The sequence below is a fragment of the Gigantopelta aegis genome, chromosome 2 (assembly GCF_016097555.1).
Source record: "Gigantopelta aegis isolate Gae_Host chromosome 2, Gae_host_genome, whole genome shotgun sequence".
Taxonomy (NCBI): domain Eukaryota; kingdom Metazoa; phylum Mollusca; class Gastropoda; order Neomphalida; family Peltospiridae; genus Gigantopelta; species Gigantopelta aegis.
Genome location: NC_054700.1, coordinates 24,577,609 through 24,595,903, shown reverse-complemented (window position 1 = coordinate 24,595,903; position 18,295 = coordinate 24,577,609). Strand labels below are relative to the sequence as shown.

At 37.4% G+C, this 18,295-nt stretch overlaps 1 protein-coding gene across 1 annotated transcript in view; it reads right to left on the bottom strand.

Moving 5' to 3' along the window:
• LOC121387810 (adhesive plaque matrix protein-like) overlaps positions 1–16,833 on the bottom strand; it is a 29,483-nt gene extending 12,650 nt beyond the window's left edge. Inside the window, exons 1-2 of the mRNA XM_041519026.1 lie at positions 16,748–16,833; positions 1,099–1,285 (exon numbers count right to left, since the gene is read on the bottom strand). Coding sequence (XP_041374960.1) covers positions 1,099–1,285; positions 16,748–16,833 — 273 coding nt within the window. The remainder of the gene's footprint in view (positions 1–1,098; positions 1,286–16,747) is intronic.
• Between the last annotated feature and the right edge of the window lie 1,462 nt (positions 16,834–18,295).

Below are 18,295 nucleotides of genomic sequence, written 5' to 3'. Positions count from 1 at the left end.
GCTACGAGTTTCATGAATTAGGACCCAGTTACCATCGCGATCTATGACTTTATGACTATGAATGCATGCTTCTTTTCAGTTTCAGTTTTACGCGAATTAAGGTTCAAACAGTGTCTTGGGTACAGCTATCTGGAATGTCTGTCCAGGACATTGAGTTAATGATTAAATGTTAAAACTCGATATCGGGGTGCGAACCTAGTGTCTACCAGTCTGAATACTGATAGCTTAACCACTACTTTACCGAGTGCTGCATGATGCAAGATATCGCTTCGGCGGCGGGCTGTCTAAATTACATGTAAGTCATGAGAATGAAGACCGGCAGACACTGGATTCGTAACACAGAACCATTACCATCCCACCCAACATACACCATCCTCCATCCCAGAATGAGTGCACAGTTCAAGCGGGGGGGGGGGGGGGGGGTATAAGGCAGTGGGAAGGTCTATAGAGTTTTAGAATTATATGTCGACTTTGTCTAAGACCAGCTGGACTCATCCCTATAGAGGTAAAAATAAAAGTACGATTTTGGACGTGTTAATGTTTTGTCGTTTTCACTGGATCAGATGAAAGCTGCTTTGAACAAAATATGTATCGCCTTGCTTTTGTAATTTCTCTGAACTGTTTTAAGGGAAACGGACACAACAGTTATGATGGCTACATAGAACTTATATTAGCCAAGAAGTGCACCTCCGTAGGTTTTTTTTTTTTTTACACCAAGTCAACCCCCATTGTCAATGATGTTAAAGTGTTTAATGAATCTGACATAAGTAGTATATTACCGTACTAAGGCAATCCACATTTTAAACGTTTTGTGCTTTAACTATAATCTATCTGCAGGAAATGTTTTAATACATTTAAGAGTTTAAGAATATCTTTGTCAATAATACTTGCATAACAATTGTTCACTAAATAAAACAGTATTTAGATAGAGAGGTGATGTTGATCATTATATAACATAGTTTGACACCCAATAGCCGATGTGGGGTGGGGGGGGGTTGCGCTGAGGTGTCGTTAAACACGCATTCATTCATTCATTCATTCAGTCAGTCAGTCATTAGATAAAGAGAAGTTGTAGTGGCTTTACATTTTCCCCAACACCTTCTTCTTCTTTGAACGCTCAGATAGGGACCCCAGTAGTGGTCCTGGTAGTGGAGACAATGCTGCAGGAAATGATCGACAGTCACAATCACATGTTCCAGTTTCTTCCACTCGGAATTTTGTGTTGATGTGGTACTTGAGTTTACAGGTGCCTGTTCTCAGTCGTGTCATCATCACCTGGTCTTCTCTAGAACGATTGTAGTAACTGTCTCTGTTGTTATGATCTGGGTGTTGTTTGAGTTTACAGGTGCCTGTTCTCAGTCGTGTTATCATCACCTGTCTTCTCTAGAACGATTGTAGTAACTGTCTCTGCTGTTATGGTCTGGGTGTTGTTTGAGTTTACAGTGCCCTGTTCTTAGTCGTGTCATCATCACCTGGTCTTCTCTATAATGATTGTAGTAACTGTCTCTGCTGTTATTGTCTGGGTGTTGTTCTCAGTCGTGCCATCATCGCCTCGTCTTCCCTAGAACGATTGTAGTAACTGTCTCTGTTGTTATGGTCTGGGTGTTGTTTGAGCCATCGTGTCTTGTATGTTCGCCTTCATCCACAACTGAACCGCTTAAATTCTAGGTTGGAGCTGGTGATGGGATGTGAACCGACAACCTACCAGCCTCAAGTCCGGAGGCTTAATCATTTACGTTTTCTTTGTACGCAACTTGCTCTAATTGACAATCAGTGCGTCTGTTTAGATTGGCAGTTGCAGTAATTGAGTTGGAAGACTGGAAGTCGAAAGAAAACGCGTGTGTAATTAGAAAGGCAGATGTTGCGGATCAATCGGGTTTCCGCGAGCACCTCCGGAATGTGACGGAGTTTCTTTACTAATATAAATCTATTAAATACTGTAGTCGTATTCATCAGGATATTAACCCTACGAATTCGATCATTTTGACCTCTAATACCTATTTAGTATCTATTTTTTTAACCGGCCTCGGTGGTGTAGCTGTTAGCCATCGGACGTAAAGTTTGTAGGTACTGGGTTCGCATCCCGTTATCGGCTCCAACTGAGCGAGATGACTCAATGAGTAGTTGTAATGCCACTACACCGACTTAACTCTCACTAACCACCATCAATGAGTAGTTGTAAGGCCACTACACCGACTTAACTCTCACTAACCACTATCAATGAGTAGTTGTAAGGCCACTACACCGACTTAACTCTCACTAACCACTAACAACTAATCACTAACTAACCCACTGTAGTGGACAGACAATCCAGATAGCTGGAGTGTGTGCCCGGGACAGCGTGCTTTAACTATAACTGGATATTAACACGAAAATAAGTATCAATCAATCAATGTTTTCTTTACGTGTCCATACAAACCCAACAAAACAATATATATATATATAGTAGAATCTCGTCGGGTCGAACTTGGAAGGGTCGATTACACTGCAACGCCCGAACCGAAAACGAAGTCCCGCGTTACACTTACACGATGTTAACCGGATGGTTAGGTCGAACTACCCGATGGGTCGAACACTTTCTCGAGCACCGACGGGGTTCGAGCCAACGGGATTCAACTATTTATATATTTATCAGCACGAGTTTATAAAAGTATAAAATCTGAGGCTTAATATCACAAGACAAGAGGAGGGTATTCTTTTTATAATACATTATCATTCTTTTCATTTTAATTAGAATGCAGTGATTAAAATTTGACCAATCAAGATTATAAGAAGCGATATCTCCTAGGATAATATCGCTGGTGATATCGCAAATTATAGTGTCAGCGATATCTCCTACAAAAGCCTTTAATGGATTATATATATATATATGTGTGTGTGTGTGTGTGTGTGTGTGTGTGTGTGTGTGTGTGTGTGTGTGTGTGTGTGTGTGTGTGTGTGTGTGTGTGTGTGTGTGTGTGTGTGTGTGTATTTAAAGGCTTTTGTAGGAGATATCGCTGGCATACAAACACACACACATACACACACACACACACACACACACACAGTCGAATCTGTATTTAACGGCCACTCAATGTTAACAGTGTTAATCATCTAATATGTTCAAGCAGTTTCCGGTATGTTATCCAATACCCAGGGATATTTTTACTTGTGTTTATCTGTTTCACTCAAATGATTAATAGTAATATCGTTTGCAGTGTTTATTTATTAAATACAATGTGCACGGGTTTTGACGCGCGGCTCACATGAACACATTGCCATTGATAACCATGGGATGAACTTCTTTATGCGTCCGTTGGCCTCGTTTTGGGCCCTTACTGCGTCCACGCCGTGCCAAAAATGGCGCACATGGAAAAGAATGAATGACTGTTTAACAACACCCCAGCACAAATAATACATTGGTTATTGGTGGGTGTCAAACAATGGTAAATGTATAAAACACATGGAATACTGCCTTAGCATCTTTAAAAGGTATTCATATTAGTTTAGTTAACAGAATGTGATACATGATAAATAATGAAAAACGTTAGAGAAACAAAATAACAATGTTTATTTTGTACCGCTGACCGGTGTGGAGAGTGGAATGTATACTTACTGATATTGTCGGTTCGAAGAAAACCAAACTTTGGTACACTAAAAATATTGTATTCTAAATGAGTTGTGTTAAACAATTACATGTATCTGAGAGTATTCGTCAATAAGAGAATATGTTATAAAATATGTTATGAGACATGATCAATGGCTACAGGCCCCAAGTTAGCAGGTGGTTAGTGTATTTACTAACAGTAGTAGATGGAACTCGTCACTGTGTAACTGTAGTCCCAAGTTAGCAGGTGGTTAGTGTATTTACTAACAGTAGTAGATGGAACTCGTCACTGTGTAACTGTAGTCCCAAGTTAGCAGGTGGTTAGTGTATTTACTAACAGTAGTAGATGGAACTCGTCACTGTGTAACTGTAGCCCCAAGTTAGTAGGTGGTTAGTGTATTTACTAACAGTAGTAGATGGAACTCGTCACTGTGTAACTGTAGCCCCAAGTTAGTAGGTGGTTAGTGTATTTACTAACAGTAGTAGATGGAACTCGTCACTGTGTAACTGTAGCCCCAAGTTAGTAGGTGGTTAGTGTATTTACTAACAGTAGTAGATGGAACTCGTCACTGTGTAACTGTAGTCGGAAAGGTAATCTTAATTCTATTCAATTCTGTAAAATGTGTTATGAGACATGATCAGTGGCACACAGGCCCAAGTTAGTAGGTGGTTAGTGTATTTACTAACAGTAGTAGATGGAACTCGTCACTGTGTAACTGTAGTCGGAAAGGTAATCTTAATTCTATTCAATTCTGTAAAATGTGTTATGAGACATGATCAATGGCACACAGGCCCCAAGTTAGTAGGTGGTTAGTGTATTTACTAACAGTAGTAGATGGAACTCGTCACTGTGTAACTGTAGTCCGAAAGGTAATCTTAATTCTATTCAATTCTGTATTTACTTTTAAACACTTGTAATTTACGAGTTATACAAATGTATTTTACCAAACCAAGTGTCTGGCTGTTATGATTTATAACTTTGTGTTGTAGCTGAAAGTTGGGTTTTTAAACCGGGTACTGATTGGTATGTAACAAGCATATCACATTTCAGAATATGTTGTGTTTTAGTTTATATTTTGCATGTAAAATAATAGGAAAATTAATAGAAATTATTTGATTGATTTACTATTACTACTATTTCTACTACTATTACCACTACCTCAATTATTATTATTATTATTGTTATTATTGTTGTTGTTGTTGTTGTTATTATTATGACTATTATGATTATTATTATTTAGTAACAGACACGAAATACGTTTATATAATTGTTTCTACTAGAAGTAAAAATAATAAAAGCAAATTGCAAACTCGATACAATGGAAGTAGCAATATCCACGTTAATAACTAATGTGTTTTATGTAAGTACTTCAATAGTTGTATTATGAATACGCATATTTTGTATTCAAGCATAGCATTAAATTTGAAATAACTTTAAAATTTTAAAAACTGACCCACATGGTTAACTTCTCGTCCTCTCCCCGTCTAACAGTAGCGTCGAGTGAATTATTCGTAAAAGTCTTTCAAGTTTTAAGAGGTATTTTAAAAGTAATGAAAACGTTTATATTGCCAGTGACTTGCAAATGCAGTTTATCGCTGTAGGGGTCATTAGGCGAGGACATCACGCTTTCCGAAGCGGTTTCTTTTTTAACTGCCCTCCATGCGAATTGGTCCTCGCACTAAATCTATATGGTCGGAAATAAAAGGATTGGAGATACATTTCGATAATGGGTGTGCCCAATAACGCGTTCATTTCTGGTGCCATTAAGAATGTTAATCTCCTTTGTTCGTCTGTCTTTCTGTCAGTATGTAAGTTAATTCATTAAGCTAGTTTGTCTGTATATAACAATACATAAACATTAATAAAAAAAATAATAATAGAAAATAAACATTAATCCTAACTGTAACAAAAAACTATTTTTGACGACAAAATTAAACAATACCATGAAAAGGAATTTCAAAACAAAACATATTACATAAAAGTGCTACTTATTTAGATTTACTACCCATAAAACATAAATGTTTTGCAAATACAAAACTATGAACAAGCTCACGTATTTTAAATATATTGAAACTGGAAGATATAAAAATCCCCAAATTCCAAGAGAAGGAAGAAATTGCCCCTTTTGTCCAAACATGATTGAAACAGAAATGCACTTTTTACTACATTGTAACAAATTTGATGAATTAAGAAACATACATTTAAAACATTTAATCATTAAATATAACCATACATATAAAATTGCCATCCATGATGAAATTGTGTTTACTAATGGTAAGCCCTTTAAATATACAATACTGTACTAATAGAAGAAAGTTTATACTTAAGGCTCAAATAGTCAGACAAAAGAGTATATGGAGAGTATATGTAATAGGAGGTAATATATGCAAAGTTGTATAATTTGAATAAATAAATACATATATAAATAAAATGGTTTTATTTTCGGAATTGTCTGAACATTGTAAACGTTTCAAACTTATTTCTGAAAATAATGTCTTTGGACAGCTCTCAGAATTAATACATTTTCTTTTTTGATCTATATTTTTTTATTACGACTTATTTTTATTTTTATTTTTTTAATTATTAGTTTTTTTTGTTAACGTTATTGTTCAGTCCCTCACATACACACACAGCCCACGTAGAGGGGTATACATTATTATAAATACAAGCAGAGAGGAAGCTAAATCAAAACCCCTTAATAAATAAATGCAGTAAGTACATACATATAAAATATTATGTACCATTTTTTTTAAATGTGCTACTGGGCCATTTTGATAATAAAATAATTAACTAGTATACAATGGGACGTCATAACTAAATAAAATGAATAAATAATATGAAAAAAACAATAAATAAATAAATAAATAAATAAATAATAATAATAAAACAAAAAACACCGCACCCACATTCATTCATATATATATCTTCCATATACATTTATGTTTTTTTAGGTATAAAAGTTATCTGTGGAGGTGTGCAAATTGTTCAACAAATTAAATAATAACAAAATGTAATAGTTAAGATTATTGATCATTTGGAAAAAAGGGATGTAACGTGATATATTTTCAAACAGAAAAAGATACAGTGACCACTTGGTTAACACATGCACTAATGTGTTCTTAATAAAATGTATATGTTTCTCTACATCATATTATGTCTTTTCAGTTCGTGTTTAAAATGAGTAATATTTAAATCGACTTTTTGTACTTTTCATTTATACATAAAGTATTTTGCTAAAAGTAATATCACATCAAACTTGTTATCTGTTTTGGTGTTTTTGTTACATCCGAATATGACAAGATCAAAACACAGCTTTAGGTTAACTATATGATTGCAATTTTTGTACAGCCAGTTTAACAAATTATTCCAAAAGTTCTGAACAGTACTGGATTCCTAAAAGAGATGTTCTATAGATTTGTTTTGATTTTTTTTTACAAAACGTACATGCTTCTCTGTCAATGAGTTTTAGTTTATAAGCGAAAACATTGGTAGTCAGTATCCTGTGTAATATTCTATTATGAAACCATCTTAGTTTTATTTCTTGCATCACAATAAAAGGCTTCAGAAAAATGGCTGACCAATTAAGGTCGTAAGTGAAACGATTTTGCTATTTTAGCATAGCGGTGTTCGGCAGTATAGTATGGGTTGAACTGGAGAGTCGTCTAAAGGAACATTTGTTTCAATTTTATTATTTTGCTTTCCTAAGATATGACTTAAATGACTTAATAATATATATATATATTTGATTTACTTTAATATAAGATATTAATATGCATGGTATTATACAATTTTGTTTTATAGCTTCTTTGTTACCGCAGTGTTTCAAGGCGGGATATCAAGTATATGACTGTTGAATAAGATTATATTAAAATGTCTCACTGGTCTCACCAGTCGTCCATCACAATTTGACAGATTTATGAAAACTTGCTTTAAGATGTTTAAAAAAAAAAAAAAAAAACTATTATTAGGAAGACATATAAAAATTAAATATATAGACTAACCTAAACTGATCTTTGACCCAGGGATTGCGGGCTGTTTCCATTCACAGAGTATTTTATTGTAGACATGACTTTAGTATCATTTCAAAGCTATCAAACGACAGCATACAACGATAGAGTTTGCTATTTGATTGGTTCGTGATGTGGCTACACATCGCAATAATTTTCGTTGTATATTTCTATATAGCAATCGTAGCTATGCCATTTTTATTAATATTATATAGCCCGAGTATTTTTGGCGGTAAGAGAGTTAGACGGACATTTCGACAGTTATCACGTTCCCTAACCGTCAGAGACCAATCTCTGCTTACCAAACGGTAGTAAAAGATTCCCGTTCTAAATTAACAACAATCGTATGCTTGGCGTTAAATATCTTTACATCGATCATTTTTGAGATCCCTAATAAAAACAAAATGTCACATATTAATCACTAATACACACACTACAGGAAGAAACGCGTCAGCAAATACGTATTTAACCGGAACATTATTGAAAGCGCAATAAGCGCAATAAGCGCAATAGGTTGTTCTCTGATGGTTAGAGAGCGTCATATTACCGTCAGAGTACTCGGGCTATATCAGTATGCCTGGGGATGTTTTTAATGCAGCGTTGCCTGTCTGGGGTACTCCTTTGATGTCAATTGGTGTATCAAATGCCGTGGTATGTGCTAGCCTGTCTGTAGGATGGTTCTTATAAAATATCCCTTGCTGCGAATGGAAAAATGTAGCAGGTTTCCTTTCTAAGACTATATATCAAAATTACCAAATGTTTGACACACAATAGCCGAGTACTAATATTAATAAATCAATGTGCTTTAGTGTTGTTGTTAAATAGAACAAACTTTTATTTATTTTCACAAGTAGCCGTTTAATATAATAAATACAATGCTTACATCTTTTTAAATAATATGCAAATGTAACATTTTGCCAGCTGGATGTTTCCGATGTGTGATGCCTCTATATATAATATACGCGATAGTGTATATTCGACAATGGCTACGAAATTCATAGGATCTGTCTTGTTTCAAAATGTTTAAATATGTTCTCATTTAAGTGTTCGAACACTGTTGATACCCTTATTTGTATTTCGCCCGTCCCTAGAAATATCCCATATCCGTCCCTGTAATTGGATACAATCACGACACAGGAAAGAATGATTTTTCCTCATGCGATTTTTATATCAAAGACCGTGGTATGTGATGTTCTGTCTGTGGGAAAGTGTATCCCAAGAATGCAGGATCCACTTGTGATTCCTGATTGTCAGGTGTATATTTCATAGGTAGCCAGACAAGGCAATTAATTAACGCTGTCTACACACAAAAATATGTGTATCACAGGATATTGTGAAATAACCTGCCACCCCTAAAATGGTAATGGACATCAGCTGTCATGCTTTATTACTGTAAATCATTCTGCAAAACTCTTGATTAAGTAGACTATCCCATCTGAAATCACAGAACTGATCAACTACGTGGTCCCAAAGAAAAGAAAATTATTACTTGGGTATCGTGAGTGGTCATTTTTGTTCCAACGTAGCCTACTAGTATGCATTTTTTTTTCTTTGGATGTTTTAAAGGCGCTCAGTCACGGATTTAGTGGGTCTTATTTCTCTAAATATGGATTATAAATGCAAATTACATTCATTTTGAATACCCCAAACCTAGTTATTGTATGATCCAAAACATTTTAATTGAACTACGATCGAGGGAATTCCATGACACGCTTCATTTTTAAAATTTGGAAGTCTTCTTGTGAAAAGTCGTAAAAATACGGCAAAACAGACTCGTAGTGATGAGGCTGTATATATGACAACCGTATAATATATTTTAGAATTTTATATAAACGACCGCCGAGACTTGGCAAATGAAGGCCGGCTATATAATACAATCATTTTTAAAAATATATTATTTCATGACGAAAATAACTGCGAATACGCTGAAATAAAATAATAAACAGTCGGAACATGAACTCACTATTTATTATTATTATTATTATTATTATTATTATTATTATTATCAGGCGCGTGTGCATGGAATTTAGCAGGGGGGAGAGTCTAGACGGTTATATCGCTATAGTGCTTGGTTCGAAAACGTATAACATGTTTTCCAGCGTCACAAATGTGGCATACGACCAGCCAGTCTTTTTTCGTTCAACGTTAGCAAATTATTTTGACTGATTTGCAAAGTGGTCATTCGGTTTAATGTACAGCGTAAAAAACAACAACAACAAACAAACAAACAAAAGAAACAAACAAACAACAAAACAAAACAGTATAGGGACCTACTGTCGCATGTTTTGCCGTCCAAAGGTTGGCTTATTACTTAACCCAGTTGAATCCAGTTCTACGTGCAGGGACAAGTTCAGCCTGCCGTTTGTGCGTGTGTTCATGCACGTTAATCGTGCATTTTTATAACACCCCCCCCCCCCCCCCATAAAACACCGCCCCATCCACCCCAAAAAGTAGTAATAGACTAATAATAATAATAATAAATAATAATATTATTTATTTATTTATTTATTTATTATTATTAATTTTGTGTTAGTACTGTAGGGGCAATATTACGCTATTCATAGATTCATATCCCCCCCCCCCCCCCCCCCCATCTCCCCTGTTCAGAAAACGCACTGTTCGTACAGTACTTGGTATGTATTCCTCCTGTTCCAGATGATTCGGTAATATGAATAAATCAAGTACTTATTTATCGCCTATATACATTTTTGCTGTGTATATAGCCAGCCCTCGTTAGTGGAGGCTATATACACGGCCGTCGTATATATAGTCACATCGTATATAAACACCGTATAGTTCAGAGTATTCTTTTAAAATGTAACAATTCCTATCCCAAGTCAGCTGTTATGGCATATTTTGCATAAAATATATTTGACAAGGTGGAAAATGAAGATGTTTGTGATTATGATGTTTAGAGGTTTTTGCGTACGACTAACGATAAATTTACCTATGGATTCAAAGGCCTAACCAGTCGGGATTGTCGACGTTTAACATGCTTCTGTTACTAAAATAAATTAATGTATAAGCTTATTATCATTATTAATTTTTAATAACTTATTTTCGTTGTTTTTGGGGGGTTTTCTGTTTACCCTACGTCGCAGAGGACGGTAAAGAGTTCTCGTTACACGAGCTTGGTAAATCGTTTTGACACTGCGGTTATTCGGGGAATGCCCCTCACGTCAAAATAATACGTCATACCTCTGCTCTCTAAATAGCTGTTATTTTTCTCCGAATTATGGACCGTTGACATAATTCAATTAGTTTTACAAAATATCAGTAATAAATGAGTTATGGTAATTATGAAGATGGTTAAATAAAGTACTTTTAGCGACAAATCAAATGTATATATTTTCAGATAATATTTTGTAAAGTCAATAATTAGGTCAACGATCCGTGACAGAGCGCCATTAAGAGAGAAAAATACTATAACCCCATTTCGTTCTGTTAACGAAAATTGAAATATATTTAATTAAACAGTTTATTATAATATCAAGTCATTTGTGTTGTTTTACAAGTCCGGTTGATCAAATGGGAAGCGCCTCGGTGGCGCAGTGGTTAAGCCATCGGACTACAGGCTGGTAGGTACAGGGTTCGCAGCCCGGTACCGGCTCCTACCCAGAGCGAGTTCTTAAGGGCTCAATGAGTAGGTGTAAGGCCACTACACCCTCTTCTCTCTCACTAACCTCTAACCAACTAACAACTAACCCACTGTCCTGGACAGACAGCCCAGATAGCTGAGGTGTGTGCCCAGGACAGCGTGCTTGAACCTTAATTGGATATAAGCACGAAAATAAGCTGAAATCAAATCAACTGCGTTTGTTTACACTGTGCATACAGAAGTTGGTAGGAGCTGACGTCACTTCCTCCCAAACTAGAGTACCGGACGCGACTAAAACGAAACAAAATAGTTTCCCCAGTTAGCAGAAATAATCACCGTTTTTTATTAACTCTAAAATTATGCCTTTTAAAATTTCTTAAAGTGTCAGCATGTGTTGGTGGTCCGGGTATGCATCTTTCCAACACATAAGGCTCACATTTGAATTGAGTTCTCCTTTAAGACTACGAGTCAAAAATTACCAAATGTTTGGCATTCAGTAACCAATAATAAATAAACCAATGTGCTCTAGTGGAGTTTCAACATACTGTCATTTTTATTAGTTATAATACTGTGGCATCCTATGCTCTATGTGCTATCTTGTTATAACCATGACGTCCGTCAAAGAGACAGACTCTAGTTGTTATTAGTTATAATACTGTAGCATCCTATGCTCTATGTGCTATCTTGTTATAACCATGACGTCCGTCAAAGAGACAGACTCTAGTTGTTATACTCTACGATGCATTTTCCACTATTAGTGCCGTTGTGTGATAATTAACATTAGAAATTACTTATATTTTATTTATTATAATATCCATTTTGGTACATCCGAAGTGTTTCTGGTCATGCTGTTTTTTGTAATACGCCGAAATACATTTTTCATAATTCTAAAAACGCACGTTCGTTTGAGATGTAACGGTTATTGAGCCAACTTTAATCTAGTTTTAGACGTTATTTCCCCGTTTAAACCTCACATACTTTAGTTTCACTCTATTATAACTTTATCCAGATGAGTTACGGGTTTGTTGATTAACCAAACGTAGTGTTTATTTGCACGGGCTAAAACTAGGGTGTGCGCCTTTAAGAGCGGACATTGATGTCGACACACCGGGCTTTATGGATCTAGGTATTCTATTAATAGAGGCTTTCTGCTCTGAGCTTAGGGACCTTCCAAATGTATTATATGAGTTGCATTAATGGCCGAACCCTGTGGTTATATTAGCCGTAATTCATTCACTAAATGCCAGCAATTACACGCGCTTCTAAACGGCTACTCGATCTCGTGTACGCACTAACGGTATTTATTAGATTACGCACACACCTGTTGACCATTCGTTCTCTTCAAGAGTAGCAGCAACACGGTATATACTTAAAGGGGGTGTCACACTGTCCCGAGTTTCGCTACGAGTTGCGGCGAGTTCATAACTCGCCACATGTCGGGGGGAATGTCGCGGAGATGTCGCCATATGTCGGTTGAAGTCGTACACATGTCGTAGCATGTTGTCACTACTCGCATATTGTCGGGAAGTGCCCACAAGAATTTTAAACTGTTTAAAATTCTCGCCGTCTTAGGTCTTCTCGTATCAATCTCGCAACTTACTCGTACATTGTCGTACTCATTGTCGCCTCTTGTCGCGTGTTCTCGAGTGATCTCGCCGTCTCAAAAACAACTGCCGAGTCATAGCGACATAGTACGATATAAGACGAGTAACGTACGACATACTGCGACATAGCACGACATTTATGACGAGATAAGTCGTACGAATGTCGTACTAATGTCGCAATATATCGTACCATATCGTACAAACTCGTACCTACTCGTACAAATCTCTTACAAACTCGTACAAACACGTAGTAATGTCGAACAACTATCGCAGGATTTTCGTACGAATGTCGTAGAAACTCCTACCAATTCGTAATAGTCTCATACTATATTGCCAAACATATCGTGGCCATCCGCGGCGATTTATAGCGAGTTTATCTCGCCTTATATCGCCGCATGTCGTAGGGAAACTCGGGACAGTGTGACACCCCCTTAATGGCGGATCAGCTAATGTATAGTGCTTGCTTGGGGCACATGTAAGAGGTTTATTTAGCGACGACTCGGGACATTGATGTCTACAGAGTGGATAACTGCAAAGACGTTTGTCTACTTAAGGCATGTTCAGTAGGCTAAGTGTTCGTGGTTTGTCGTTAGACTGGCCTCTGTTGTTCATGTTAATAAATCAGATGATATAGTATAAGATGAAAACCAGTCAAATTGTTTGCGCGCGTTCGCACTCTTGAACACTCTTGTGGTCTGTACTGAGGGTAAATCTCTAAGTTAAATGAAATGAAATGATTTATTTAACGACGCACTCAACACATATTATTTACGGTTATATGGCGTCGGACATATGGTAAAGGACCACACAGATATTGAGGGAGGAAACCCGCTGTCGCCACTTCATGGGCTACTTTTTTCGATTAGCAGCAAGGGATATATGCACCATCCCATAGACAGGATAGAACATACCACGGCCTTTGATGTACCAGTCGTGGTGCACTGGCTGGAGTGAGAAATGTCCCAACGGGCCCACTGACGAGGATCGATCATAAACCGACCGTGCATCAAGCGAACGTTTTACCACTGGGCTACGTCTTGCCCCCAAACTCTAAGTTAACTTGCTAGAAGATTGTACTTCAGAAAAAGATATTTAAAAAAGTCACTGTACCAAATACAGGTTCTAGAGGTATTAATCTTACGACCCATCATACTGCAAGTGATATGACCTGTGATATACCAGTCGTGGAGCACCGGCTGAAAACGTCCACCACCGTAGATGATACTCAGGCAGGCGCATTACCATTTCGCTACATCTCTCTCTCTCTCTCTCTCTCTCTCTCTCTCTCTCTCTCTCTCTCTCTCTCTCTCTCTCTCTCCAAATAATCTTGTTTAATGGCATCACTAGAGGACATTTATGGTTTGATACAGGATGTCAGACATTTGGTAATTCTAACATAGACTTCATAGGATATCCAATTTTGTTCATGCACTATCCCATAGACACGGCATCACATTCCATGACTTTTGATACACTGGTTATGTTGGAAAACGCACTAGGCACACAACAAATAAATAAATAATAACCACACACACACACAGAGAGAGAGAGAGAGAGAGAGAGAGAGAGAGAGAGAGAGAGAGAGAGAGAGAGAGAGAGAGAGAGAGACAGAGAGAGAGACAGAGACAGAGACAGACAGACAGACAGACAGACAGACAGTCGCACACACATATATATAAAACAAAAGCCAGATTATTCATTGATTAATGATTTATAAAATGGGAATGGCAGGATTATAGCGGATATTTCACAAGGAATAAACAGCTTTAAATGTTACAAATAGTTTTGCCATAACCCTACAAACACATGAAAAGCACACCCGATTCAAATATTTCTACCAAATTATGTTTCCTTTTTACTTATTTTTTTCCCATTATTATGTATATATAAAATTATATATAAAATGGTGGGTTATATGCAGAACAAATATTTTTATGATGGCCTAAATGATATTGTGACAGTATGAAATAAAAGCAGCCGTGATGTTTATATATGTATACAATCCATTAAAAAATATATTGAACATAAAATACGCATTTAATATACAGTTGTGCAAGTGAACTGTGGATTCAACCGTTTGGTTATAATTTAAGAAAATTGTTATGCTCATAATGTATGTAATAACATAATAATGAATTTCAAATATACACAATATGCTTGAAATAGTGATGCACTGGCCTCTCCTCCCCCACGTATTCTCAAAATGCAAATAGTTTCAGAATAAAAATATTACGTTCTTGACAATAAAATAGAAGTTGTTTTTGCCCACAGTGGTAACACTATCTAACTACTTCGACAGAGATCTCTTGACATACAACAATCGTGTCTTCCTGTTGTGGTTTTCAGTTGGTTTTGGAATAGATATGGTGGAGAGTAGGGTTGGGTACACATCTTTGAAAGTGTCGAACCCGCCTTTGCGGCCACCTGTCTAAGGCAGCCACTTTAAGGTCCCCCAATTTATTTTGCTATATATTCGTGGGCGGATCAATCAATCAATCAACCAACCAACCAACCAATCAATTGACTCGTTCTTACATCCACAGAAGGTTCAAGCACGACTGTCTTGGGGATATCCTCCGAGATTCGCCTGTGGATGTGTCCAAGAGAGGATGGGCGGATCAATCAATCAACCAACCAACCAACCAATCAATTGACTCGTTCTTACATCCACTGAAGGTTCAAGCACGACTGTCCTGGGGATATCCTCCGATATTCGCCTGTGGATGTGTCCAAGAGAGGATGGGCGGATCTAAGGGAGTTTGACCAGGGGGGACCTGTTCTCAATGTGTTGTTTTGTTTTAAATCCATTCTCCTTTTTTCTAACAATTTGTTTACAATTGTTTTATCACAAATGCCCGATTTTTATTGAAGAGCTCTTTTCAGGACTTGGCCAATGTGCTTTTTGCTCTTGATCCCCTCCAGAAAATATTTTCTAGTTCCGCCATTGATATTTTAACTTCCACTTGCTGAAAGTTGCCAGTTAAGCAGTTAAGCAGGGGAGAGGGGAGGGGCAAATATAATCATTTGTCACAAGGTAGACAACTCTACATGGGTTTCTCCACGGGAGATAACTGGTGAATTGATACTTGGTTTCTTGACCAATGGCCTGTTTTACGAAGCGATGTTAGCGCTAAGATAACCTTAAGTGCATTGCCACCTTATGCATTTAAGGTGATCTTAGTGTTAAGATCGCTTCATAAAACGGGGCCATGAGACATGTTCAAAAGTGTGGGCGATCGCTAGAATGGTTTTTGCACCTAACCTGAGATAAATACCACATGGCAGAAAATAATGGTATTCATTTCAATTAAATTTATTTCAGTTCAAACTGTTCGCGAGTGCTAGGTATTCTGAACACGTCAGTGAAGCATGTTCAAGGGGGAACGCATTCGCGGTCGCTCGTTATAGTCTGCCCCATCTTCATACAAAAATAGTTTTTATAAATAATTTCAGTTTGGTTTGAAGTAAGAAGAAAAATAAAAGTGTTTTTGAAATAACAAAAAAAACCCACATCTATTTTTGTGTTCAATTAGAAAACAAATGGCTCAAAAATAAATAACTAGTAATAAATTCCATTCCTTCTGTGGGAGTTGTTGTTTGTGTTTGTTGCTGCTAATGTAAGGTAGATGTAGTGGATGGTACCAGTCAAGTAGTTCATACGGGCTCGGCTTCCTCAGCACGCCACTTGTTTTATAGGTTTCGTAAAGACATTTATTAATTTTAAAGAACATGGGTATAATCAAATGAAATAGGGCCTAATTATTGCCTTTGTGGTCGATGAACAAACAGAATTGTCTCCCTCATAGGCCCTTGTTTGACATCCAATAGCCGATCTCTATTTGTGTGCTGGGGTGTCGTTAAACATCCATTCATCCATTCTTAACAGGTTTTCTTTTCACGTTTTTGAGGGAGGAGTTCTGCCGGTTTTAATAGCGACTGAAAAGGCAATACTTGAGTACTCCCGTGCGGTAGTCAGGAGGTCGGGCTCTCGCCAACAGTTTGACTGGTACCAACGTGTTCTTTCCTATCACAACCATTTAACGTTAGACGCAAAACCAGTCCAGCGATGGCTCGTCCTGAACAGGCCACAGTTCAGATCCGACGAACGTAGGTCTGGGGCTAAACATGTACGCGCACGCAGTCACAGATGTGCGTGTAAATACACAGATAAACAAATGCCTTATTGTACAGATAAACGAATGCTCACATGCACGCTCGCACCTAAAACAATTAGAGCAGGTACAAAAGAAAAAGACAGAGAATGAACATTGTACAAAAAGAAAAATATATAATATAAAAGGAACGATAATGCACATCTATTTGTCTGTTTTTTGTTGTCGTTTGTTTTGTTTTATTGTGAGTTTTTTGTTGTTGTTGTTTTAGTGTGTGTGTGTGTGGGGGGGGGGGTTGTGGGGGAGGGTCTTGTTTTTATTTGTTCATTTGTTTTTTGTTTGTGCTTGCATAGTTAACTTACACGTAATAAGTAGGATTCGCTTCTGGTAGTGTTTATTTCAGTGGACTCTTTGGCTTAGGTTTCTGTCATTATCAAGGAACAGTCAATATCGTGATGTGATATTATAACAAGGAAATACGAGTTCTCCCAAATGGGTGTGTATGAAAACAGGCTTTTTCTCTCAACATCTACAATGTCGGCACCAGGGTATGACAGGGTCATACGTAGTCTAAAACAAGTGGGGCGTTGGTATAGAAAGGAATCAGAGCACAGTAATAGATCAGCTCCAAGTAGAGAAAAATGGCCAGTTTAAACTCTAAATAACACTTTTTCTGAGTTCCCTAGGGGTGCAACTCCCGCTAGGTACTGCTCTGCATGGCGAATCATGATCAATTCGATAGTCGATAAAACTGCAGCACTTGGAGTAACATGGCCAATCATGATCACTTCGATAGTCGATAAAACTGCAGCACTTGGAGTAACATGGCCAATCATGATCACTTCGATAGTCGATAAAACTGCAGCACTTGGAGTAACATGGCCAATCGTGATCACTTCGATAGTCGATAAAACTGCAGCACTTGGAGTAACGTGGCCAATCATGATCACTTCGATAGTCGATAAAACTGCAGCACTTGGAGTAACGTGGCCAATCATGATCACTTCGATAGTCGATAAAACTGCAGCACTTGGAGTAACATGGCCAATCGTGATCACTTCGATAGTCGATAAAACTGCAGCACTTGGAGTAACGTGGCCAATCATGATCACTTCGATAGTCGATAAAACTGCAGCACTTGGAGTAACATGGCGAATCGTGATCACTTCGATAGTCGATAAAAACTGCAGTACTTGGAGTAACGTGGCGAATCGTGATCACTTCGATAGTCGATAAAACTGCAGCACTTGGAGTAACATGGCGAATCGTGATCACTTCGATAGTCGATAAAAACTGCAGTACTTGGAGTAACGTGGCGAATCGTGATCACTTCGATAGTCGATAAAACTGCAGTACTTGGAGTAACAAAGCGGGCAGCCGGTCACTA